Below are 23,700 nucleotides of genomic sequence, written 5' to 3'. Positions count from 1 at the left end.
TGCGCAGGTACGGTGTGAATAGTCACCTCGAATGATCTTAAAAGCACGGTGAAGGCAATATCACTTTGACGTTGACTCATTCGGTGTTTGTAAAGTGACCCTGCTGAGCAGTAAATCACTTGCCTGATAGAGCCAGTTCTTTCATCGGTCTAAGTCTAGCTACTCACCTACTACACCTTTACCTTTCCCTTTTTTGGTCACCGCCATTTACCTATTTCCTTGCCAGTGTCATCACTCAGATGTCTAATTCCATCTTCCCCCACGCTGCCCTCGCTGAGGCGCGCCATAACCACCTCTATTGGTGTAGTTACCACCGCCTTGGAAATTTCCTCTGAACCCACCACGTGCACCTTGGAAGCCGCCTTGATTTTGGTTGCCACCTTGGAAGCCACCTTGATTCTGTCCTCCACCCTGGTTCTGTCCACCACCCTGATACCCACCCTGATTCGGGCTATACCCCGCATTATTGCCGTAACCAAAGTTGTTCCCGTACGCGTTGCCCATCTGATTGTTAAAGTTGTACGGAATATTAGGCATTGCAGCCATATTGGGTGGCGGTGGAGGAAACGGTCCGCTAAAGTTCGGTGGTGGAGGTGGTGGTACGCCAGCTGGAAAGCTTCCAGGGCCTTGGAATGGCAAAGGAGGAGGTGGCGGGAAATTTTGCATGGGAAACTGTCCGAGTAGCTGGCTGGGCATCATAGGCGGAGGGACAAAGGGTTGCGCATTGAATGGTGGCTGTGGTGGTTGAGAGAAAGCCTGGTTGTAGTTCTGAGGGGGCTGAGGGGGGTACTGGTTGCCTGAAGGGCTATCATGACTGATGTTCCGGCTGGGACCGTTGGAGCCATTCCGCTGCGGGCCGGATTGAGACGGATCTCTGTGGTAGGGCTGCGGTGGCCGTCGACCTTGTTCACGATCTCTGCTGTCCGACCTCTGATCATGCCCGTCACGACTGTCGTAGGAAGAGCTGGACCTGCGACGGCTACGGCTACGACTGCGACTGACTCTGCCTCGTCCCCTTCCATAATCCGAGTGTGAAGACGACGGCCGACGCGGAGACGGAGAATTACGTCTTTCGGGACGCCGCTTCTGAGACACATCGCGACTCTCTTCTTTTCTCGCCGTACTTCTCGCCTCATCCATTTTCTCCATGTTTCTTGCCTCCTCCATACGCTGAACATCCTCCCGCGCCTTCTGTATAGTCGCAGGTACGCCGTGTTCTCGCATATCCTGACAGAACTTGGGCGACCATCCATAGCCATTGCACACGGTTGCCGTGTCACCCGTCTCCTTGTCCCGCTTTACCAGCTGTCCCATGGGGTCCAGCCACAGCTTGTATTTCTTCGTTTCGCCGCTTGGATTGTCGCCGGTCGGCACGTGTTTGAGGTCGATGTTCTCAAAGTAGTCGTCGAGCAACTTGCGCACATGTGGGGAGACGGGTTTCTTGTCGAGCTTGGCGACTTTGATGCGGTAGGGGTCGATTGGGCGGTGGCGATGCTTGACCATCTGATCCAGCATGTACCCAGCAGGGAGGTCGTACCACGGCGCGCTTCTGTCGCCGTGATAGTCGGGCATGAGGTAGTTTCGCTTTCGCACAGGAATGCCGCCTTGGGCTACCATCAAACTCTCATCTGCCCTATCTTGGAGCGACCTGAAGTCCTCGGCGCTGATGACGCGGTTGATGGCCCAATAGTTGAGCATGGCTCTGAGCTTCTCCTCCAGAGGCGACTGCTTGTTGACGGCGCATGAAGCTGCCAGCTCGACAAGCTCGGGTATGTACGACATGGATTCACTGCCGAAGATGCCGCTCTTCTCAGTGCTGCGCTGGTGATATCTATCAGTATGGAGAACATCGCTGACTACCAGCAAGACATCAAAGCGGTTGCGCGCTGCTTTCTTCGCTGCCGCTGTTGTCGGGGTGTGGTCCGCAAATATCGACCTGGATACGGAGACCAAGTAGTCGCCCAGTACTGTAATCCGGGCCTTAGAGGGGGCAATGTGCTTGACAATCCACTCTGTGCATTTCTAGCAATCACCATTAGTCTGCTCACAGCCGGGATATATCGTTGGCATTGTAGTCAGATACCTGAACATTCACGGCCGTATTCTGCGTGAGAACAGCATCTAAGTGAGTGAAGAACTGCGTGCTAGCATCGATGGAGACGGGCGGGAGATGCGCTTCGAGCTCCTCCTTCTTCAGCGCTTGCTTGAACTTGAGCTGCGCAATGGTCATGACGGTTTTTGCGCGTCCAGCATCATCGTTCTGCGCCATGGCTACGGACGGTAGGTAGCTGCAATATCGCAGGCGGCGGCGCACAGAAGGGTGAAAAACGAGCAGGAGGCAGAGCAACAGAGACGCGACGTTGTTTTCGAAACTCCACGAGGACGCTAGTCTAGCGCGCCTTCCTCTGCGACGGCACCCCTCGTGTTCACCAATCCCATCACTGTTTCCTCCGCCATGTCAAACGATGCCATCCAGGACGAACTCACTTCAATAAATTCAATCTTCGACGAGGGAACACTCTCGCCAATCGATGAAGATGCTAGATTGTTCAGTTTGAGGCTGCCTTCCCTCACCTCAGTGACTATACGCATCGAATTCCCTGCAGACTATCCCGACGCTCCGCCATCAATATTGGGCACACAGAGCGTAGGCCAAGATGTCCCTAAGGGAATGGGTAGTCGTGCAGTCGAGATCATAAGAGATGTTTTGGCGGAGGTGTACCGACCGGGCGAAGCATGCATCTACGACCTTATAGAAGAAGTAAGAGAAGCCCTAGAGAAAGCAGAAGAGCAAGGAGATTTACATTTATCGGATCATATGGATGAGCAACATGTAGAAGAGAAAGAACCCCAGCATCTATCGCCGGAAAACGCAGACTTAGGGCCAGAGCCACCCTGGATCATTGCACCACCCATCTCTGAAAAGAAATCTGTCTTCCTCGCGCGTGTCGCTCCTGTTTCCTCCCCATCCCAGGCCAAACAATGTTTGGCACATCTCCTTACCACCGACAAGAAAGCCGCCCGCGCTACTCACAACATGACTGCATGGCGTATCAGAGGCCCGAATGACACCAGCTATCAGGACTGCGATGATGATGGAGAGACTGCCGCTGGAGGGCGCATGCTGCACCTGATGCAGCTCATGGATGTGTGGGATGTAATGCTTGTAGTCACCAGATGGTATGGAGGTGTTCACCTTGGCCCGGACCGTTTTCGTATCATCAACACTGCGGCAAGAGAGGCGCTCGTCTTGGGAGGCTTTACCAAGGAGAGCAAGGACGGAGAGCCCAAGAAGAAAGGCAAGAAGTGATTAATCGTGCGGCAGATGTCGACTACAAATATCGAAGTTGGCTAGAAAGTGCCACAATACACAATCATCATTTTCACACACAACATAATGCTCGCCCTGCCTTCAGCCACAGCATAGCATGTCTGCATACCAGTTTCCATTCTGCACGAATAGTTTGTCTTTGGCAAGTCGAGTGGTCATGACGACACGTGAGACTAACTTGTGCATCTACGCAACCCACGATACTTTTTCGCGACCTTGACGTGCTGACGTTATACCCTGGGCAACACGACGATATGTCAGGTTAGCATAACTCCAACACCTCCTTTCCATCTTTCTCAATGAATGTTCGTTTGTTTCGATGCTGGACGAACACGACTAGTGAAACGCATTCCACGCCTTTCCACTCCATCAGCTTCGCGTAGCAGAGCAATCGCGCGATTTTCCGATCGTGCCATGAGCTCGTCTCACCAGCTCTTTTGTCTTCACTACACGTCTTCCGAGCCGCGTGTCACTTGATGAAGTTCACTGTCAGATGGCCACTCATGAGGTATATGATACAGCTCTGCTCTTCTACTTAAGTCCACGAGAGCACTACATTCGATTCCTACAATCAACTAGATCAACCTTCAGACCAACCTATACTCACAAGCTTCTCTGGAACCCACTCGCTAAGATCATGTCATATTCCAACTCCAGGTACGATTACGGCGACCCACCCCGTCAGCCTCACGGTATGGCTATGTTCCCCCCCTCAAGTCGGCGCCATACCCCTGCAGATACATCGTCTTCCCCTCGCTCAGCTTCCGTCCGACGCCCTGCTAGAAATGCCGATCTCGCCCATCGCTTCTGCCGCGCCGGCATCGAGATGTGGACGCAGCACATCCCGCCACAAGTCGCACAGCGCATCAAATCAACACCAAACTTCACCTGCCCCATCTGCCTAGACGACACCCCCAACCCCATCATCAACCTGCCCTGCGGCCACACGCTATGCAAGCGCTGCACGACCGCGCACTACGAGGAGGGTGGTCTGAACGGCGGCGACTGCGTTTGTCCCGTGTGTCGTGGCTCCATGCAGCGCATGACCGACTACAAGAACTTCCTCTTCGTGTTTGATCCCAACAATCCGAAGTTGAGCGACGCGGACTTCCAGCGCATGGTTGACGAGATAGAGCGTGTGAGGGAGCGTGGGCCGAGGAGGGATGCGCGTGCACCTGCACATGTTCCTGTTCCGAGCCATCGTGGCCAAGAGGGTACGAATATTCACGGATACCGTCAGCCGTCTGCTGCTGCTCCTCGTCTGCCGGGTGGCGGTAGTCGCCTTCCGCCTACTTCTAGTTCACGTTCTCAGTATTACAACAGCGGTTTTACCAGCGCGGGCACTGCGCCTGAGATGCAAATGGGCAGACAGACACCGTATCACTACCATGTGGATGAATCTCGACGCCCTTCTAATCGTCGCGAGACGGGCATGTACGCCTTCGATCTTGCAGAGGACCTCCTCTTCCGCACCTTTCTTCGCGGTTCAAACGATCAATTCGAGTCTCGTGGTGGAGGCATATTTTGCCTTCTCGAGGGCTTTCCATTCCCTGAGTTTCCTCGCGACCCGCATGGTAGGCAGGGCTCTCGCGACTCATACGGTCAGCAGGGCCCTCGTGGCGGGAATACCTATGGCCCCGGCTATGGACGTTACTAAGCTTTGGTCATTTTCCTTTTCATTTCATCACATCTCTTTCCTGTCTTGATCCATCTTCGGAACTTATCGGCATCTACGCGCAGTCCGCAGAGCACTGTCTATCCGGTGTTCTACGCTCCAAAATAGCATTTCCTTTTGACTCTTCTTAGAACAATATTTGTAGTGTGCGACGCTGATTTGGCCGGACTGGACTTTCTGTCTCATTGTTTTTTTTCCAGCGGTTAAAATAGGTCATCAACAATCAATATGTCACTTTCCTTCTGCGTTTCTCCGTGTTCATCCCATGCGTTCTCATATTCAATCTCCGACTTTCTTCGCGTACTTTCTTTCTGTCCCAACTAGCCATAATCCCATCGTTTCCCAGTCTGTCTTCCTCGCACATCCCCACATCCTACTCTGACTGAAAGCCTTGCGACTTTCGCCACTCAAAACATATCGTCGGGAAACTTCTGTCAGCGGCCAGAACCAGCACATCAAACCCCACATCAACACAACAAACACAACAACACAACAAGTCCAAAAAAGCGTAAAATTGAGTCGAGACAAGTCCATCACTGTCCACACACCCCAAATCAAATATCTGAGCGGGGGTATACCAAACAATGCATCCATGCACACCAAACCAAATATTCCATGCGAAAACGCCCCGAATCCGATCATTCATGTCGTTAATATTTCCCCCAATACCAAAGATCCGAAAACTCCAAACAGGCGTAACCCCGTCGCTGTCTATGCGAACTCAAATCGCTCGTCGCAGTGCTTCATCTCGCGGAAGCAGTGCGGGCACAGGTCGAGGCCGTGCGCGGATAGAGCGGCGGCTGCGCCGTGCAGCGTCTCTTGGGTTGAGGTGGAGGGTCTGGAGGAGGCGGGGGTGGGGGATGAGGAGGGACCCGCGGGTGTGGAGGGGATGGAGTCTGAGGATGGTATGTTAGTATGGTGTATGTGCGTGGGAGATGTGATGGCAAAGACGCACCTTGGAAAGTAGGCATTTCGAAGCTGGCGAAGTGTAGATTCGATTGGTCGATAATCGCGTAGAATAGTTTTGCGGGGAGAACACTGAAGTCTGGAGTTGTACGAAGATTGATATGAGATGCGGTGGTGTGATGAGGATATTCTTTGCGGAGAAGTGCCTCCCATCTACTTATACTTTTTTGCCTCGCTTCACCTCCTGTTTGAAAAATATCTACACCGAATCGTCTTCTAGGCGAGAAAAGCTCGTGCAAATTTCGTCCCGACTTCTTCCTTAGCCCTTTGTCGTGTGATATGACGCCGTTGTGGATCGTTGGTGGCGGGTCGCCTCACGCTGTCATGATCGGAATGTGTGGACCCACTGTTAGCCGCAGGCGTGCATGGACAGTAGGGCGATCATGGCCGAGGGTACGGTCCGCAAGTTGAACCGCGAGGGTCGATGCGGTAGGCAGACAAGACATGGTTGGACCTGGGAGAAAACTATTCGTCTGGAGTTACACACATTGCCAAGGTGGCAATATCGCCTGAAACCTCAACAGGCTGGGCACTAGTTAAATGGGTTACCAAATTAGTCTAACTACACCGGTACCTTTCTCAAAAACCCCAGGTATCTGGATTCTAGAGCCCCTTTGGACTGTCCCATGTGGAAGTCGTGTCACTAGGCGGACTCGCCATGCCCAACCCATAACCTTGGCTAACATCGAAGATCAGCGCGTCATGCTCCATGGGGATGGCGAACATGTTATCCCAGCCCTGCGCGTTCATCAGGTCAGGAAACGCTATCGAGGGTACTGAACTGTAGGCATCGTAAGAGCTCATGGGTATCATGCCCATCGAGGCTAGTGGTACTTGTTGTTCCTGTGTCGTCGGCAGAGGCACATGTGGATACAAAATCGGCTGGGTGTAGTCATGCTGTGGGTACGATTGCGGTTGCCCTTGAGGGTAGTTTTGCGGTTGCTGATGCGCAAAGGTCGTGGACAGTGGTACGTTTGATGCCGATGCGGTCGATTTGCCGGGATTTGCTGTCTGCGATGGTGGCGGACGCGTCTGTTGATGATTGCCAGGGGTGGCTTGAAAAGGAACTGGTGGCGTCTTGGGGCTATTCGCTCCAGTTGCTCGCATGATTTTCTCATACCATTTCTGAACCTTGCGCGTACGTTGTTCGTAGTAGACGAATATGTCTTTACTTTTGTCTCCGTCTCCTGCTCTTCCCACTAATGCTCCTATCCGCAGCACAAGATGTCGGAAGACGTGATCAATGTTCAATCGATGTCGTAAGTCTCGTGTATGAGGCTCCACATTGGGGTCTTTGCTAACAATAGCGAATTTGGCAGCAAGCGTCACACCGAACGATAACTGAATCCATTCGGAGTTGGTGAGAGCCATTTCTGACTTTGGTGGCAGCCACAAGTAGAGGTCAAGAAAGGATTTAGCACCTTCCAAGCCTTCGCAGAGGATATTCAGATGAAGTTCCGGCGAATGTTGGAGATTGCGCTCGAAGAAGGCGACTTGGTAGAGGAAGAGTTTCGCTGTATGAAACTGCATAAAGAGGAGGTCTATACAGGATTAGCCAGAACGTACAGTCACATGTAGAATCTACCTACGACTATCACTAACGTCAGAGCAGAGATAGACCCGAAAATCCTCCAGCTCTGAACGCATATTGAGATATGAAGACTGTGCGTCAGCGTCTGAGGTCGACGCGGTCGCAATCTTATCGATGTTCTCAATAATGCGCTGCAGCCGTATCACATGGTACAGGTCCTTGTCTGTCCTGTATTCGGCCTGTTGTTGCAACGCAAGGCAACCTTCTTCGATGAAGTGCGTGCATTGAAAAGTGTTCATCTTGTCAAGCAGCTTTGATATCCTGCATCTTATAAGCACCACGATCATCCTAGGTCCAGATGCGCCTTACGTTGACGATATGTAAAATATACCAGCTGCTGCCCGCTGCTCCTCTGGCCCCCAAGTCGGCGTGCCCATCTTTTCGGCGATGGGGTCTCGTTTGTTGCTCGCGGATTTGTGTCTGATGGGTTTGCGATCGAGCCGCATATCGACGGCTATGGAGATGGCCAGTTGGAGATATTGGGAGTAGTACTTGCTTCGTCCATGGTATTGATTCCTGCCTCGATCATTAGTAGAGATCGGGCAAGACTACCAATATGTTGCATACCATGCCAGTACTATGAGCAGCCCCTGGAGGTACTCCAACTGTAGGCAGTCGTCTCCGCCCAACAACACCTTCTCGCTCACCATGTACTTGAAGCGGTGGCATAGCTTTTCTTGCGTGCCCAGGTCATGAAAGGACGCGACGGATAGTATAGCAAGGAAGAGAAATGACTTGGTATGCCGTAGGTCGCTGCCTGTGAGGTTTGGGGGTATGATGACGAATGGAAAGTGGGGCATCATGTCTGTCTTGTACATCTCCACGAGCGTGTCCGCTTTTTCAAGCGAGACAAGGTCATCGTCGATAACGTCGCCATCAGGGTCTACGTTAGGGGATGTCGAGACAGCAGTGCCTTCAGGCAGCGATTGCTGGATTGTTGGGCCGGGCCTTTGCAGACGCAGAAGATCTTGGACCTGCTGTTCGAGGGCGTGTATGCGTCTGGTAGGGCTGTTAGGGCAGATACAGACAACAACAAGACGGGCAGCATACGAGTCCCGCTTGGCCGAGTTATCGCGCCGCCGGGCTGGCCGGAACACGCATTGCTTCTCCAGCCGCGCGCACCTGTCGTCGTAAGTTCTTTCCCCTTCTTACTTTTGGGGGGTCCTTCCCCACCTGTCGCAAATGTCCTGTCGTTGTGTTCGGTCGCATCGTATCTTAAGCGAGAAGCAGTTCTGGCACGTCTTGGAGATGTGCACGGCCGGCGAGCTACCCGTTGGTGGCGCGAGGGACATGACGTTTGACAGCCGGCATTTGCTAGTCCGTGTCCGTGTTCAATGTACGTACGTGTAGAGCTCGTAGAGATTGTTATCAATTCAGACGGATTCCGCCATCGTCATGCCGCTAAGCGATCATTGACCCGCCTGATTACGCCCCATTGGTGCCAGATGTGACTCCATCCACAACCTCGGGATAGCCGTTGAACATGACTCTGGCGCGTATCCAGCTTGAAGCTCTTTTCCAAAGAGCGACTAGTCGTTCAAGGTTGCATCGAGCGGCTGGCAGCGATTACGCGTACCCCGCAAACCGAAGCAATGCATGGCTGAGAGGCCTGAGAAGGATCGAGTTTTGGACATGTATGGTGAGCAGATATTCAAGCAAACAAGCACATCGTGACGACGGCCTGAACTCCGAAGGCTTAATCACACAGCATGAAGATCACCCGGGCTTTGTAAGGCTGTACTGCCGTACCAATCCTTGCCCTGCAGAGCGGATGTATACAGCCGGGTTAGCTCAGCTTTGCTGGATGACGACTTAACAGCTTGAGTTGATCGTTTGTCTTAAGTCTGGCTGTTATCACCAACCATGGCAGGATTTGGTGTGTTTACTGGAGTTCAGTCACGACTTCAGCACCATGTTGATACAAACCTCGATTCCAGGCAGTCGCATAGCATTCGAAAAGCGTCAGATTATTCACTGACTCCAGCAATCTCAAGTATGGAACACCTTTCGCCCGCCGAACCATGTTTCCACCACCTTCGCGTTGAGTAGCTCCTCGTCCTTCCACTGAGTATCCACGACACAAAAATCTGCCAACTTTCCTACCTCTAGGCTCCCAATCCTACCCTCTGCAAAGCAAGAGTACGCGGCACCTTCCGTGGCCGCACTCACAGCTTGTGCCAACTCTAGCCTGAAATTTCCGTTGACAGGCGCATCATCCGCGTCTGGTTGTCTTGCTGACCTGCGTGTGGTTGCCACGTAAAGATTTGGCAGAGGCGCATATGGTGCTGTAGGCGAGTCTGAGCCGATGGCAAGAGTCGCACCGTGGTCCGCAAAGTCTGAATACGCAAAGGCGCGCTTGAGCCGTTCAGGACCAAGCAGTTTGGGCCAAGCGCGGAGAATGGCGGGATCTGAGTGAACAGGCTGTATACTCGCAGTGATTCCCAGCTGGCCCAGTCGTTTCGCATCTTCGGGCGCGGTGAGCTCCAAGTGCTCTATACGGTGCCTCTGGCCTGGTTTACCATACTTTTCGAGTACGTTGATGGCGTTGTGCACGGCTTGATCTCCAATGGCATGCAGAGCACACTGCAGATCTGCTTCGCAAGCCTTCTTGACTACGGGGCCTAGCATCTCGGGTGTCCAGATGGGGCCTTCGAAGTGGCCGTTCGATGTGTAGGGTTCTGCGAGTGCGGCTGTGCAGGCGTCTATGACCCCATCGCAGATCACTTTGATACCCACAATCCTCAGATCTGGGCTCGTTTTAGTATTGAACTGGCGACTCAACTCAACAGCCCTCTCGACTTGTCGCAACCGATGTTCCTCTCCGTCCCCGGGCAGGATGCACCAGTGCGCTGCGATTCTCAGCGGCAGCTCGCCGCCCTCAGCTTCTCGAAGTGCAAGAATTGCTTCCCAAGCATTTTCATCCATCGCCATATCGATACATCCCGTGGTCCCGACTTCATGATAGGCCTTGATCGCCGCTCTCAATGCTGAGAACTTGTCCTCCATCGGCAAGACTTGTGCTAGGTACGGCCACACAATCAACAACACACACGCCTCACTCAACAGACCAGACGCCTTCCCATCTGCATCTCGTTCGATCTTGCCACCAGCTGGATCCTCCATACTTTGAATCCCCATTTCTTCCAGTGCTGCGCTATTACACCATACAGAATGGAGGTCTTTGGAGTCGATGTAGATGGGTCGGGAATCCAGATCATCCAACATACTGGCCTTTGCTTCGCCAGCCGTCATACTATGCATCCAACCTTTGCACAATATGCGCTGTTTGTGTGGATGTTCCTTTGCATATTTCGAGATCCGCGACCGAATCTCCGCGAGATCAACACAGTTGTCTAGATCGACCTTGTGTAGTGATTGGCCAAGCATAAGGAAGTGCATGTGACCATCGATGAAACTCGGTAGTATATGGCGTCCTTGGAGATCATTTATTTCCACACTGTCATCACGGTATGATTGGAATTCTGGAGCATCTTCGCGACCGATGAAGATGATTTTGCCGTCTTGGATGGCCATTGCAGAATGCCATTCCGCCTCTGATGATGAGTTGCCGCCATAGAAAAAACGACCGTTAGTCAAAAGAGTGATACTCATGGTTGGATGTTGAAGATGTCGACTTTGAAGGGGAAGGTTCATATGAGTGGTCTTATCTGATGGACTAAGATCCGGTATCGGAGATCCGAAATAAGGCCGTCACGAACCGCTTACTTCTAACGTCTTGGCTCGGAAAATAACCCTATCAACGGTTGTATTCACTGACAAAGTATACCTTGGAAGTAAGGCAATGCATCACTCTGACTGTTCCTTGAGAAATACCATCAGAGCGAAAGTCCACCCACAACCTCCAGCTTCTAAAGTTCACCTGAGATACACAAATGCGATTAATCAAAATCTGAATTGCAACAGAACAACTTGAATCTCAAAACCCAGTCTAGAAATAGACACAGACGGTATCTCTGGGACAATGGAGTTCTTAGCAGTCATTTCTCCCGCGATGTCGAACTTCGTCTCTCCTGGGGTCTGCATACGGAAACATGCTTCGAAGCAAATCATCCGCGAACTTCACTGACTACTGCCGAGTAGGAGATGAGCCTCTCAAAAAAGAGGTGGGGATGGCCAGCGTATAACAACGGGGCGAGCATGCTATTTGGCAGCGAACAAAACACAAATCTAGCTAAGGAACGCCCTTGCAGTTTTTATGAAAGAGTGGAGTTGACGTTGAGTGGGTATATACCTTACCATTTTGGCCACACAGCGGTATGGCTTCCTAATTGGTTAGACCCAGCGCCTCGTTTGGGTCATTCCTTTCTTAAGCACTCCATTTTGCTTATGATGTCAACGAAATAAACTCCAATGTGACTGGATTTATGTAGGCAATTCTGTAACAAGTTGGTACATAATACTAAAGTCTCGCTATAGGCAGAGGCTTTTACATCCGCGCCCAATTAGCTAATTACTGGCAAGAACTTGGTGGGTAAGCAATCTTGGATCTCCCAATGCTTTCTGAATAAGCACGCGCATACTGCAATCAGTCACATAAATGCAGGACAGAGCTGTCACGAATTGATTGATTGATTGATCGTCCTCTTTCCCAATCGAGATTATCACAGTACAGGCTGTTCGATCGTATGATTGTTCGCATATCTCATGCAGTAAGCTAGACCTGATTGGGCCATGAGGCATCCATCTTTGTAGGGTTCAATTAAAGTTTTGCCAGATTAATTCTGGGGCAAGGGGTTTGAGGAAACGATCTTCCCGTCGCTAAATGCATGGTATGACTACTTCACAAGTTCCGACACACTACATTTCCAGGAGTTGTCGCAACAAGTCGGACTCAATCAGTCGGGCTTCAAGAGTTACAAGCTGGGAAGTAACGAATGGAGTTAATTAACAGCTTTTGTATCAGGGTCAATGATAGTGGTGTCGGAAGATGCAGTCAGACGGCGATCCACGCCAGCTTGTCATCTGTCAGCAACCCACTGCAGGCAGGCTGAACGGTGGAGCGTCTCGCAGTGTGCATTTTCCATCAGGGTTGTCATGCAGTGTGCCCACCCAGACATCAAAGAGATTTTGCAGGTCAACATAAATTGAACGTCTGGCGAGATATTTGTCCCAGCATTCGCTTTACCATTCCCATCATCAGGAACATGGCCGAACTTCCTACTCGAGCTTCTGTCTCCTGGATATTGTTAACTACCGGCATAGCATACCTGCTCTTCAAACTCCTTCGATTTGGCCGTCGAGAGAAGTATCTACCGCCCGGCCCTCCAACGATACCAATCCTAGGAAATGCGCACCTGATCCCAGCGAAGAACATACATCTCAAGTAAGGATGCCGACTGATGTTTGAAAAGTTTTTCCGACGCTGACGTGTGCTGCTAGGTTCAAAGAATGGAGCGATAAATACGGCACCGTTTTCTCTCTCAAAGTCGGCAGGTCAACAATCGTAGTTCTCAACGATCGGCGCGCTGTTCACGACCTTGTCGACAAGCGAAGTGCAATCTATGCTGATCGACCGGTCGACCATCAGTTGTTTCTCGCTCTACGCAATGAGAACCTGGCTTTGATGCCGTCTGGAGACCGGTGGCGGTCGAGTAGGAAAGTAGCTTCCCAGATGTTGGCGCCGCAGAGATTGGACGCAGGGCTTGCTGCGATCCAGGAAGCCGAGTAAGACCTTTCCCTGGCAGTGGTGGGAGGTTGAATTCTAACATTAGGTAGGATCACTACGCTAATGCACGATCTGCTTGAAAAGCCAGCTGAGTTTCGATCGTGTATCAAACGGACGACTGGATCGGTTGCAAGTATCATGATATTTGGGAATCGTGCCTCTAGCTGGGATAGCTTCTGGGCTCAGGTGAGTGGGTTTTCTCTCCAATCTTGAGTGTCACAACTGACGATCGTAGGCTTCTTACATTGTCATGGACCCGGTAAGACACATGCCATCCTGAAGATTCCATTGACAAACGCTAAACCCAAATCAAACAGTTGACGAAAGCAGTGGAACCAGGTTCATATCTACCGGTTGATCAGTTCCCGTTCCTCGGACTCATACCTGATCGATGGAGTCCGGCGCGTCAACTTGCCAAGGAGACCTATCGCATCGGGACTGGAACCTGGACCGAGGCGCGAGAACGTGTAGAAACGCGGCGTAGCAAAGGAGACAAGCGAGATTCCTTGATCGATCGAATTCTGGACGAGAAGGTCAAGTTTGATGTGCCACTGAACGACACGCAGTTCAACAACCTCCTGGGGGCTGTACACATGGGCGCATCCGACACGACAGCCACGTCTACTTTGACTACTATTCTTTACCTGGCTAAGAATCCCGAGGTTCAAGAGAAGGCACGAGTCGAGCTGGACCGCGTGTGTGGAACAAGTCGAACGCCCAAGTGGTCTGATTTCGATCAATTGCCGTACATCAACTGTATCGTGAAAGAGGGGTTGCGCATCCAACCAGTGTATGTTACACAACCTATATCTCTCTTGTCGATGCTGATATCACCTTGTAGCATCCCACCAGGCGTCCCCCACCGTGCGACACAAGACGACTGGTACAACGGCATGCTGATTCCGAAAGGCGCCACTATCTTTGTCTCGCCGTACGCACTTCACTACAGTATCTATTCCGACCCCTCAACATACAATCCCGATCGATTCCTCGACCGCCCCAAGCTCGCAATGGTATATGCTGGCAGCCCCGACTACGAAAATCGTGACCACTATGCGTACGGTGCCGGCCGACGTATCTGCGTAGGAATTCATCTCGCTGAACGCATGCAATGGCGTATAGTTGCGCAGTTACTCTGGGCGTTCAACATCGAACCTGCACTTGATGAGAAAGGGGAACCAATTGAGCCTGATACGACAGCGTACGATGCTGGCATGGTACAAGTTCCGCTGCCTTACAAGATGAGGTTTACGCCGAGAAGTGAAAAGCATGCGGAGGTTGTGCGTAGAGAACTTGGAGATATCGAGCAGCTACTGAAGGAGTGGGAGTGAAAAGACATGCTCATGTAACACGTCTCGAGGTAGTTCAATGATTGAACTTATGATGTAATCCACGCTGAGTGGGTTCTTGCGCCCGGGTACCTATAACCTTTTCCCCAACGAATCAAAATTATCGCCCATTGTGCTCGCGAACGACATGTTTATGAGACAAGGCAGATGAAAACAACAAGTGTTGGGCTCACCGACTTTCAGTCGTGATTGCGTCTCCAACCCAAGCACCATTGCGCAACGCACGAGTGGTCCCGGGGCCGTATCTTCCGGGTCCACCTCGATCCTTCTCAACGTCAGGATTTGCTGCTATTCGTTCGTAGATATTTGATAAGCGATGAGCAGACGGCCAGTGCGTGTCGGCTACGATATCATGCGCATCATGCCTTCAACAACTACCTTTTTCGACTGTCCTTGCATATCAGATGAACTGACTTCATCCCTTACATATTCCATCGCCGAATGCTGCTCTTCCGATACGTCGAATCTAACGCAAGGGTTTGGCGTTGCGATTGCCCATGTGTTAGCACGTTCGCAGTTCGTTGTTGAATCCACATCTCAAGGTCAGGTGCGGTGCTGGTGCTATCTGCAAACGACCCTAATCATTTGGTAGATTGAGTTAGTATTGATGTTGTCGCTTCGCGATTCCAAATTGACCTCGTAATGGTCGCGTTTGATATCGAGGGAGCGAAATGCGGCACAGCCATCTGAGGATTTAGGGCATCCCTTGCTGAAGAGCAAACATCCCCACAATCAAGGGTATTGAGCAATGGTATTGAGTAGTGGTATCTCGCTGTGTGCTCACGGCGCGGTGACCTTAGAATCAATATATTCTGCTCAATTGGAAGGCATTGTCGTCTTCCTTTGTTCGAACATCTCCTGAGCAACAGACCATCGAACATCTTATCTTTTGTTCCTCGGCGTTCCAGACACACATTATGGCCATCTCAGTTATAACCAGCGCGACGAAAGACCATCGACCAGAGCTTATCAGACGCGTTCGTGGACAGACAATCGAAGTCCCAGATTTGCTGTTGATCTACGCTGGCTGGATTGTGCAGAAACACGACACCACAGACCAACTCCGTCACAATCTCGAAGAATGGCTTAAGACATATGTGCCGACCGAGAAGGAACGCACGAAGCAACGTAAAGTCGACAGTGCTTTCTGCGCCGGACATTTTTTCGGCCGAGTGCCCACGGACAGATTCAAGATCCTCGGGTCTCTAGTAGCCTGGTTTTTTTTCTGGGACGACGAAGTCGACTGCGGATCTCTAACTGAGGACCGTGAGAAAGCCGAAGCGTACTGCGATGATGCCATGACTTTCATTCGAAGTTGCCTCCAGCCAAACATGTACAATGAACCTCCGGCTCCAGGGCGGTTGCACAACTCTGGACCCTTTGTTGAGATTGGAAGGGCCATGCAGACGGGTCAATCGATGGAAGACCGGGACAGGTTCGCGCGATCGCTTTACGAGTACCTCGAATCGGTGCGCGCTGCTCAGGCTCAGCGACTACGGGGGTTTCCAGCGTGGAGGACTATATTGAAGGTCGACTCGTGTCTGTTGCGTGTGAGCCATGCCTCACAATCATGGCATGGGCCTACGAGCTGTCGCTACCCTCGTGGATATGGAAGCACGAAGCAACTCTACGCCTTTTTCGTGAGGTTTCGATGGGCTCCTTTCTTTGCAACGACATCGCCTCGCTTAAGAAAGAGATCGACGACAACGAGATCGACTCCCTCGTGCCCATCTTGATCTACCACGAGGGCCTTACCGCTCAAGAGGCTATTGACAGGGTGTCTAACATGGCTGTGCTCTCGTGGCAAGATCTCCTTGATGCGGAACAACGTCTGAGGATAGCGGTTGGCGGAGAAACTGAACGAGTGCAGCGCGACGTCGAGCTTTTGATCCGTGGTTGCAAGGATATCCTTGTCGGAGGGCTTATTTTCACCTTCCACGCTCCCAGGTATCTTCCAAAGACTGCATTCGATCGGGACGGGCGCAAGTTCAAGGTTGTGTTGTAAAGTTTTTCTCCAGAATCTTGCCTTTTGAGAGGAATGACATACTATCTTTGTTGTTTTAGAATCGATACGCATACCACGTCATACCACACGCATGACTCGTGACCATCATGAAAAGACGACCTCGGCAACGCGGGGAAGTGGAGACCCCACAAACCCCGGGAATGATGTTTCAGATTGAGTCCTCGAACTCTAGTTCAACGACAGGCTTCACACAATAAGCACAAGCATATCCTAAACGCGCCACATGGCCACAACCGCAGCCTCAGCCGACAAGGCTCGGCATGTCTTGGTAGTCATTTTGAATACGGGTTTACTAACGTTAACGTCACTTTTGGGGCGGGGTTCGACATGGATCTGCAATTCCTCCGCGTGACATCCCCGCGTTTCCTCCAATCGGTGCCATCAATGAGATTGACGTACCTGCATATTTCGGGAAAGCAATACCTCGAGGTAGAATTTTACCAAGAGTTGAGGCGAAAGCGTGTGGAGATCGTGAACGGAAAAGGCTCTGCCAGGCCGCCACGGAAAATTCGCGCGCGAGGATGGAGTTGGCGGTATACAAAAGGCCGCCGTAGATCCCACTTCTGTTCTTGGCCAGCACATTCTCTTGAGTTGTCAAAATGACTCGTCTAAAGCAGATTCTCGTTGCTGCTGTGTGCGTTGCGTCAGCCAGCGCCTATAACATCAATGTGCAATCTTCTGGGGGCAACCTCACTGGAAAGTTCGGGCATGAATATGGCTATGGTTTCCTCCATGAGGTGAGTTGATAGTTTGGTGTTGTGGCCTTAGTTTATCGTGTTGCTGACTTCAGAAGGATATCAACAATTCGGGTGATGGCGGAATCTACGCTGAGTTGATCCAAAATCGGGCATTCCAGTACAGCAAGGCGTTCCCAGTCTCCACGGCGCATTACTACCCCATCAATGCAAACCTTAGCATCCAACAATTGGAGAAGCCACTCTCGGCAGCTTTGCCCGCCTCCATGCGAGTAGCAGCCAGTAATACTACTGGGAAAGTTGGCTTCGAGAATGAAGGCTACTGGGGAATGGACGTCAGGAAACAGAAATACACGGGATCTTTCTGGGTCAAGGGCGCGTACAAAGGTCACTTCACTGCTTCATTGCAGTCAAATCTGACCAACGAGACATTCGGGGCAGTCCATGTCAAGTCCAAGGCTGTCGCGAATGAGTGGACCGAACACCAGTTTGAGCTTGTGCCTAAGAAGGATGCACCAAACTCTAACAACACATTCGCCATTACTTTCAATCCCAAGGGCACTACAGCTGGTTTCTTGGACTTCAACCTGATCAGTCTATTCCCACCTACATACAAGGGCCGAAAGAATGGTCTCCGTATTGATATTGCAGAGGCTCTCGCTGACATGAACCCTGTATGTCTTTTTATTTCGAACACTCAATATCAATTGTAGGGCTAACATTATTTGCAGCACTTCCTCCGCTTCCCTGGTGGCAACATGCTCGAAGGCCTTACAAACGATACTCACTGGGATTGGAAAAACAGCTTAGGTCCTCTCAACGAGCGTCCCGGTTTCCAAGGTGTCTGGACCTACCAGCAAACAAACGGCCTTGGAATGATGGAATACCTTGAGTGGGCTGAGGATATGGACATGCAGGCTGGTAGGTGTTGGAGTGTCGACTCTGATGTATCAAGCATTCTAACAAATAATCAGTTATTGGTATCTGGGGCGGTCTAGCTCTGGATGGCAACTACACACGTCAAGAGGACTTGCAACCGTTCATTGACGACGCCCTCAATGAGATCGAATTCGTACGAGGTCCCGCCAACTCCACATGGGGCGCGCGCCGTGCGGCACTTGGCCACCCCGAGCCCTTCGAGCTCAACTATGTCGAGATTAGCAATGAAGACTGGCTCGCCGGCTACCCTGGTGGATGGGAATCGTACAAAGCCTACCGCTTCCCCATGTTCTACGACGCCATTATGGCCAAGTACCCCGACATTCAAGTCATCGCGTCTTCTGCTAGCAGTGATCCCGCCCCCGAGGGAGCAACGACTGGCCCCAACTACGAATTGGGTCTCAACTTCTCGCGCACACCCAAGGCTATCGGCGACTACCACCCCTACCGCGAGCCAGATGACCTTGTCGAGGAATTCGACCGCTTCGACAACGACATTGGCCACATCGTCGGTGAAGTCGCCGCAACCCATCCTAACGGCGGAACACGCTGGGCCGGCCCATTGCAGCCATACCCATGGTGGATCGGCGCGGTCGGCGAGGCCGTCTCGCTCATCGGCTACGAGCGCAACTCAGACCGCATCCCAGGAACCTTCTACGCGCCTGTGCTCAAGAACGAGAACAGATTCCAGTGGCCCATCACACTGATCCAATTCACCGCCGACCCAAAAATGACCACCAAGGCTGTGACGTGGTACTGCTGGTCGCTGTTCGCACACCACCCCATCTCGAACACCCTGCCAACATCGTCGAACTCCAGCTACGGCCCACTGTACTGGGGTGCGGGTGTGGACCATGCTCGCAATGACGCCATGGTCTGGAAGGGCGCTGTTTACAACACAACCAACAGCAGTGTTGTCCCCGTGTCGGTGAACTTCCAGGGTGTTACGGCTGGTACCAAGGCTGCGCTCACTCTTCTCACAAACACGGTCGCAGATCCGTATGCGCACAACGACCCCTTCACGGGCGTCAACATCGTCAACACAACGAAGAGCATCTTGACTGCTGGGTTGGGCGGCGTGTTCGAGTTCAGCATGCCTGAGTTGAGCGTCGCGGTGCTGGACACAGATAGTGCCGGTATTGAAGAGGAGTAGAACAGACGTGGGAATCTGTGGCAGTATAGATGTATAACAATGAATGTTTAGTCACATCTTGTCGCTCCTCTGAGTCTTTGATCAGTGAAACTTTTATTCATTTACACAAAAGCCCAATCTTCGTAGATATACACATCTCGTCCTCCTCTCCCATCTAATGCCCCGAAACCCTCGAAAAGCACCTCGCCCCCTTACACTTCAGATCGAAAAACGCCATCAACACATCCGGCTGATCAGGAATATTATGCGTGACGTTAGCAGCCTCATACGCCTCAACCTCCCTCCCATACCGCGTCCTCGTCCAGCCCACCTGCGGCGTATCCCGCTTAGTCTCCGTTGGGATCTCACTAACGCCCAACACGGTAGTCCACTGCTTGATCTCCTCCCTGAAATTCTGCGGGTACAGTGTGGTATCGTTCGTGCCGTGCAGGATCTGCATCTTCGGCCTGAACCCCTTGTACCCGGGATACGCCGCCTTGACGAGCGCCGCCCACTCCTTGCCCGTCTTGACGATCCGTCCCTTAGCGCAGTCGTCGTTCCAAACCGTATACCCGTTGCCTGCGAAACATCCAAATGGCACGCCGGCGAAGGCGCTGCCGGCGGCAAACACATCGGGGTAGCTGCCCACCAGGACGTTTGTCATCATGGCGCCGGAGCTGGTGCCGGTGACGAACACGCGGTTCTTATCCGCGCCATACTTCCGCAGCGTCCAGCGCACCATGGACACGATACCGAGGGCATCCCCACCTCCTTCATGTGTGAGGGATTGATTGCTGCTGACGTCCCAGCAGTGACCTGGGTCTGCGGAGGAGGGGTAGATGGAGATGAAACCGTATTGATCACCGAGGGATGCGTAGGGGCGAGAGGCGAAGACTTGCGGGCCGGTGCCCGTGCACCAGTGGGGAACGACCATTATGGGCGCGTTTTTGGGCAGGGGAGAGGGGACGTAGATGTACATTGATACATTTCGGGGGTTGGGGCCGAAGTTTGTGATTTGGGTGAGGTTGGAGGATAGTTGGGCTGCTATTGCAGAGGCGAGGAGGGCGAGGTTGAAGAGCAACATGGTGGGTGGTGGATTGGTCGTCTCTGGATAACATCTGCCATGGCGTTTGAGAGCTCTTTATACCTTGCCTTTTGTTTATGATGTACTTACGCATGGATGTGAACAGGAGACGTCAAATTTACTAGTCCTTCGGTCTGATTGGTGCGTTGGTCGGGCGTTCGGCATGATGCTCCTGTTGCTTGCGTATATGTCAGCACAAGCTGCGTAGAGTTTGTTCTCCTTCACCTGTCTGAGCGCGGAGAGATTGTAGTACTTTCGAGGTAGATGAAAACCACTATAACGTGTTCCCCGCTCGCGTGGCAAAAGTGGTCCTTTCCTAGCAGTTCCAGTTTTTCGTCTGACCCAAGTGGACCGACCATTAAGCCTGATTGCCCTTGTAAGACGACACACACAGTATGAAGGATCGTAGTCGATCATTACTCGAGTCAGTGTATTGTCGCAATTCAGGCTAAACACATCAACTAGAAGATGGAGAAGGTTCGCACTTTTATCAAATTTGAATGTGCCATATGTTTTGCTCCTTTCATCCAGACCAATTGGCTAATGTCTGTATTTGCGACGACGATGCAAGGTGATGAGTCTTGCATTCAGTATTAGCAATCGACTTCAATCGTAGCAGAAACCCCTCCCCGTTATACAAAAATGATGTAGTTCGCACTCGACCCATCGTCACTGCATAGACTAGCACCGGTATGTAGAGGAGATACCAGATAAGCCTTGCAGTGAAGGACGACTAGGTAAACGGTAGCTGGTTGCTGCTAGCGAGGACGGAATTGGATGAGGAACAAATTGGGAGGATGTTGTTAGTTTCCGATCAAATCTTCCATGTATCGCGCTGGGATCCAGATGGCAGGATTTCGACAGACGTAAGGATCAATACTGTTCGCTCCCATCCCGGCTCCGGAAATCCTGCCTCAGCGCGACAACTCCATTCCACCTCCCCAAGAAACTCCCACCCTTGTGAGCTCATACACGACCAACCGCAAACGCAGAGCCCAGCTTCAACCACCTCGTCGCTACCAACGCAACAACACCAAGACTCATGACCGCTGCACCGCACCACCAAACACCACGGAAGTTCTGCACTGTATCTCCTCCGACTCCCTTGACTGCACCAGCAAGCGGGTTCCCGATAAGTCCGCCAAAAGCTGCGACGAGATACGCGAGCCCTAGTCGAACTCCCATGTCTGCATTACTTGGGGAGAGGTCGGTGATTGTAGGTCCAGGGATGATGATGACGCCACCGGAAAGGAAACCGTACACGATGCTGATGGCGATCAGAGAAGGTAGTGTTTGCGCCAGGGGAAGCATGCAGAGCGTGATGATGCACGCTATGCTGAGAGGGAGGAGGGTGTTCACTCCGCCGTATCTGTTGCTTGTCAGTTGTGCAGATAAGAGTTCATTGTTCAAGTACTCACCTATCAGCGATGTAGTTGGGCACGAATCGGCCGAAGATGTTGGCGGCGTTCATGATGCTCAGGAGATTGAAGGCCATGTCAGTTGACACTCCAAGATTCAGCGCATACTCCTGAATGAAGAAGAACGGGACGAATGACGACGCTACGAAGAGCGTGAACGCACACACAAAGGCCGTGTAGGGCAGATCTTTGAAGTGGTGGAATCCAAACTTCGAGCCCTTGGATCCGTATTGGAGCTGGAGTCGCATGACGAGGAAGGCAACGACATTGGTAGCCAGGATAACGAGCGCGAGTATGCGAACAGCCCACGAGAAGCCGACGCTGACGAAGAGGGACCGCATGGCAAGCGTGTAGGCAATTCCGGCTAGGCACAATTAGCCACTTATGCAAGCAAAAAACGAAGGCAAGTCTCTTACCAACACTGGCACCCGTCGACGCCAGCCCAGTCGCCAACATCCTCTTCTTCTCAAAGAACATGGCCAGGATGGCAACAGGAATCAACGCCAAAAACCCACTCCCAATACCCATGCAAACTCCTTGGGCGAACAGGATTGGCCAAAAACCCTTGAAGAATGAAGTAAGGATGAGTCCCAGAACCTCGAGGATGGTCCCTGCTGCAATGAGGCTTTTAAGATATCCACGGTCAAGCAACACGCCATTTGGAAGACACCCGATAGTCGTGAAAAAGAGCTGAACCGATCCAATCCACGCGATTGTGGAAGCGTCCTGCTCTGGCATCAAGGTGTCGACATAATACGTTTGGAACACTCCAAAGGCATTGGGAAGACCCCTGCAAGTGTCAAAAATTGTATTCGCTGGAAGTTTGGGATGCTCACCAACTGTTCATAAATAGGATGAAGCCGCCCAGAACTTGTATCCACGCCACATAGCCATGATCAACCGGGTAGTCTTCATTGTTCTGTGGCCGGGAAGTAATCTCATGCGCGGGTGGTTGTGAACGCCTCTCGTCCGTGCGACTTCTCAGCAAAGGTTGTGTTTCGTTTGGCATGTTTTCTGAATTGTTTCTATACCAAGCTGCAATCGGAAGAGGCCGAATTTCAGAGGACAAAGGTACTTATACCCTGTCTACAACCCAGACATCGATCGGTGATGTTAGCATGCTGTTGGTCATACCGCTGCAGGTACGGGCACGTTAAGCGAGAATGAGGAAAGTGTACCTTAAAAATCAGCCGCTATTTTTGCTAGGTGATTGACTACGTCATTGCTCCGAGCACTAACACTACCAAGGCACATTCTTTTGTGGAAGACTCGTTCATGACTGGAAGTAACGTACACACGCGATCATACTCACCGAGTGTTATTTTTCATTTTGCCTCTTAGGAATTGGGGGATTCAGCAAGATCCAGTCCTGAAAGGAAAACTGCGACGCATTAAACCAAACTAAGACTGATGAACGTTGTTAGTCTACATTTTCGACTACGAATCCCACGCTTGAGAGACACAAACAACGAGCAAATAAGTCTACAGATAACCAACACAGGTATTGAACCTGAAGATAGGCCTTGAAGACAACACAACTCGTCAAAATCCAAAAACTTCAATCTAAAGTAAGCACCTCAGCCACATTGAGCAGTCGCCTATCTTATACTTTCTAAGAAACGGGTATCTCCTAATATTCTTCTCTATCGTAGTACAAGTTATTACTTTTTACTTTTGCACGCTCTGTAACTCCAAATCTACCATCACTGTTCCTTACAACAAACCTTCTACCCCTATTCCACCCCCCTTCCACATCCCCCCCAAATCAAACATCCGCCCACCTAAACCCCCCAAAGCAACCACATCTC

At 51.6% G+C, this 23,700-nt stretch overlaps 12 protein-coding genes across 12 annotated transcripts; 6 read left to right on the top strand and 6 right to left on the bottom strand.

The window, feature by feature from the left end:
• Positions 1-87: 87 nt before the first annotated feature.
• On the bottom strand, positions 88-2,187 carry P153DRAFT_370235 (uncharacterized protein). Its single transcript, XM_033668994.1, has one exon. It carries the CDS (start codon positions 1,780-1,782, stop codon positions 244-246), a length of 1,539 nt encoding a protein of 512 aa, XP_033519987.1. The 5' UTR covers positions 1,783-2,187; the 3' UTR covers positions 88-243.
• P153DRAFT_425956 (UPF0029-domain-containing protein) lies at positions 2,171-3,572 on the top strand (the record flags this gene model as incomplete). Its single annotated transcript, XM_033672576.1, has 2 exons — positions 2,171-2,280; positions 2,395-3,572. The coding sequence occupies 2 exons, from the start codon at positions 2,171-2,173 to the stop codon at positions 3,308-3,310; spliced, it is 1,026 nt and encodes a 341-aa protein (XP_033519986.1). The 3' UTR covers positions 3,311-3,572.
• Positions 3,573-3,604: 32 nt separating this feature from the next.
• Positions 3,605-5,353, top strand: P153DRAFT_115891 (uncharacterized protein). The gene has a single exon (XM_033661940.1). It carries the CDS (start codon positions 3,825-3,827, stop codon positions 4,986-4,988), a length of 1,164 nt encoding a protein of 387 aa, XP_033519985.1. The 5' UTR covers positions 3,605-3,824; the 3' UTR covers positions 4,989-5,353.
• Positions 5,112-6,077, top strand: P153DRAFT_116017 (uncharacterized protein). The gene is made up of 3 exons (XM_033661941.1): positions 5,112-5,319; positions 5,353-5,842; positions 5,999-6,077. The coding sequence occupies exons 1-2, from the start codon at positions 5,235-5,237 to the stop codon at positions 5,658-5,660; spliced, it is 393 nt and encodes a 130-aa protein (XP_033519983.1). The 5' UTR covers positions 5,112-5,234; the 3' UTR covers positions 5,661-5,842; positions 5,999-6,077.
• Positions 5,718-5,977, bottom strand: P153DRAFT_389739 (uncharacterized protein; the record flags this gene model as incomplete). Its single annotated transcript, XM_033670863.1, has 2 exons — positions 5,718-5,902; positions 5,962-5,977. 2 exons carry the CDS (start codon positions 5,975-5,977, stop codon positions 5,718-5,720), a joined length of 201 nt encoding a protein of 66 aa, XP_033519984.1.
• Positions 6,078-6,575: 498 nt separating the features above from the next.
• On the bottom strand, positions 6,576-8,855 carry P153DRAFT_389738 (uncharacterized protein; the record flags this gene model as incomplete). The annotated part of the gene is made up of 6 exons (XM_033670862.1): positions 6,576-7,513; positions 7,562-7,824; positions 7,873-8,079; positions 8,131-8,562; positions 8,614-8,685; positions 8,737-8,855. 6 exons carry the CDS (start codon positions 8,853-8,855, stop codon positions 6,576-6,578), a joined length of 2,031 nt encoding a protein of 676 aa, XP_033519982.1.
• Positions 8,856-9,509: 654 nt separating this feature from the next.
• P153DRAFT_370230 (amidohydrolase family protein-like protein) lies at positions 9,510-11,179 on the bottom strand. Its single transcript, XM_033668993.1, has one exon. It carries the CDS (start codon positions 11,173-11,175, stop codon positions 9,553-9,555), a length of 1,623 nt encoding a protein of 540 aa, XP_033519981.1. The 5' UTR covers positions 11,176-11,179; the 3' UTR covers positions 9,510-9,552.
• Positions 11,180-12,728: 1,549 nt separating this feature from the next.
• On the top strand, positions 12,729-14,702 carry P153DRAFT_348923 (cytochrome P450 oxidoreductase-like protein; the record flags this gene model as incomplete). The annotated part of the gene is made up of 5 exons (XM_033666225.1): positions 12,729-12,907; positions 12,964-13,248; positions 13,300-13,435; positions 13,567-14,039; positions 14,091-14,702. 5 exons carry the CDS (start codon positions 12,729-12,731, stop codon positions 14,578-14,580), a joined length of 1,563 nt encoding a protein of 520 aa, XP_033519980.1. The 3' UTR covers positions 14,581-14,702.
• An 813-nt stretch (positions 14,703-15,515) lies between these two features.
• P153DRAFT_400389 (terpenoid synthase) lies at positions 15,516-16,603 on the top strand (the record flags this gene model as incomplete). Its single annotated transcript, XM_033671816.1, has 2 exons — positions 15,516-16,054; positions 16,108-16,603. The coding sequence occupies 2 exons, from the start codon at positions 15,516-15,518 to the stop codon at positions 16,601-16,603; spliced, it is 1,035 nt and encodes a 344-aa protein (XP_033519979.1).
• A 620-nt stretch (positions 16,604-17,223) lies between these two features.
• Positions 17,224-19,476, top strand: P153DRAFT_400388 (glycoside hydrolase family 51 protein; the record flags this gene model as incomplete). The annotated part of the gene is made up of 4 exons (XM_033671815.1): positions 17,224-17,361; positions 17,418-17,993; positions 18,051-18,240; positions 18,294-19,476. 4 exons carry the CDS (start codon positions 17,224-17,226, stop codon positions 19,409-19,411), a joined length of 2,022 nt encoding a protein of 673 aa, XP_033519978.1. The 3' UTR covers positions 19,412-19,476.
• Positions 19,477-19,522: 46 nt separating this feature from the next.
• On the bottom strand, positions 19,523-20,533 carry P153DRAFT_370229 (carbohydrate esterase family 1 protein). The gene has a single exon (XM_033668992.1). It carries the CDS (start codon positions 20,472-20,474, stop codon positions 19,566-19,568), a length of 909 nt encoding a protein of 302 aa, XP_033519977.1. The 5' UTR covers positions 20,475-20,533; the 3' UTR covers positions 19,523-19,565.
• A 907-nt stretch (positions 20,534-21,440) lies between these two features.
• P153DRAFT_434606 (MFS general substrate transporter) lies at positions 21,441-22,918 on the bottom strand (the record flags this gene model as incomplete). The annotated part of the gene is made up of 4 exons (XM_033673094.1): positions 22,729-22,918; positions 22,309-22,682; positions 21,893-22,256; positions 21,441-21,843 (listed from the first exon to the last, which is right to left on the bottom strand). The coding sequence occupies exons 1-4, from the start codon at positions 22,899-22,901 to the stop codon at positions 21,441-21,443; spliced, it is 1,314 nt and encodes a 437-aa protein (XP_033519976.1). The 5' UTR covers positions 22,902-22,918.
• Positions 22,919-23,700: the final 782 nt, after the last annotated feature.

The sequence above is a fragment of the Dothidotthia symphoricarpi genome, assembly GCF_010015815.1.
Source record: "Dothidotthia symphoricarpi CBS 119687 unplaced genomic scaffold P153scaffold_20, whole genome shotgun sequence".
Taxonomy (NCBI): domain Eukaryota; kingdom Fungi; phylum Ascomycota; class Dothideomycetes; order Pleosporales; family Dothidotthiaceae; genus Dothidotthia; species Dothidotthia symphoricarpi.
The sequence above is the reverse complement of the archived record's forward strand: the minus strand, read 5'-3'. Positions and strand labels throughout refer to the sequence as shown.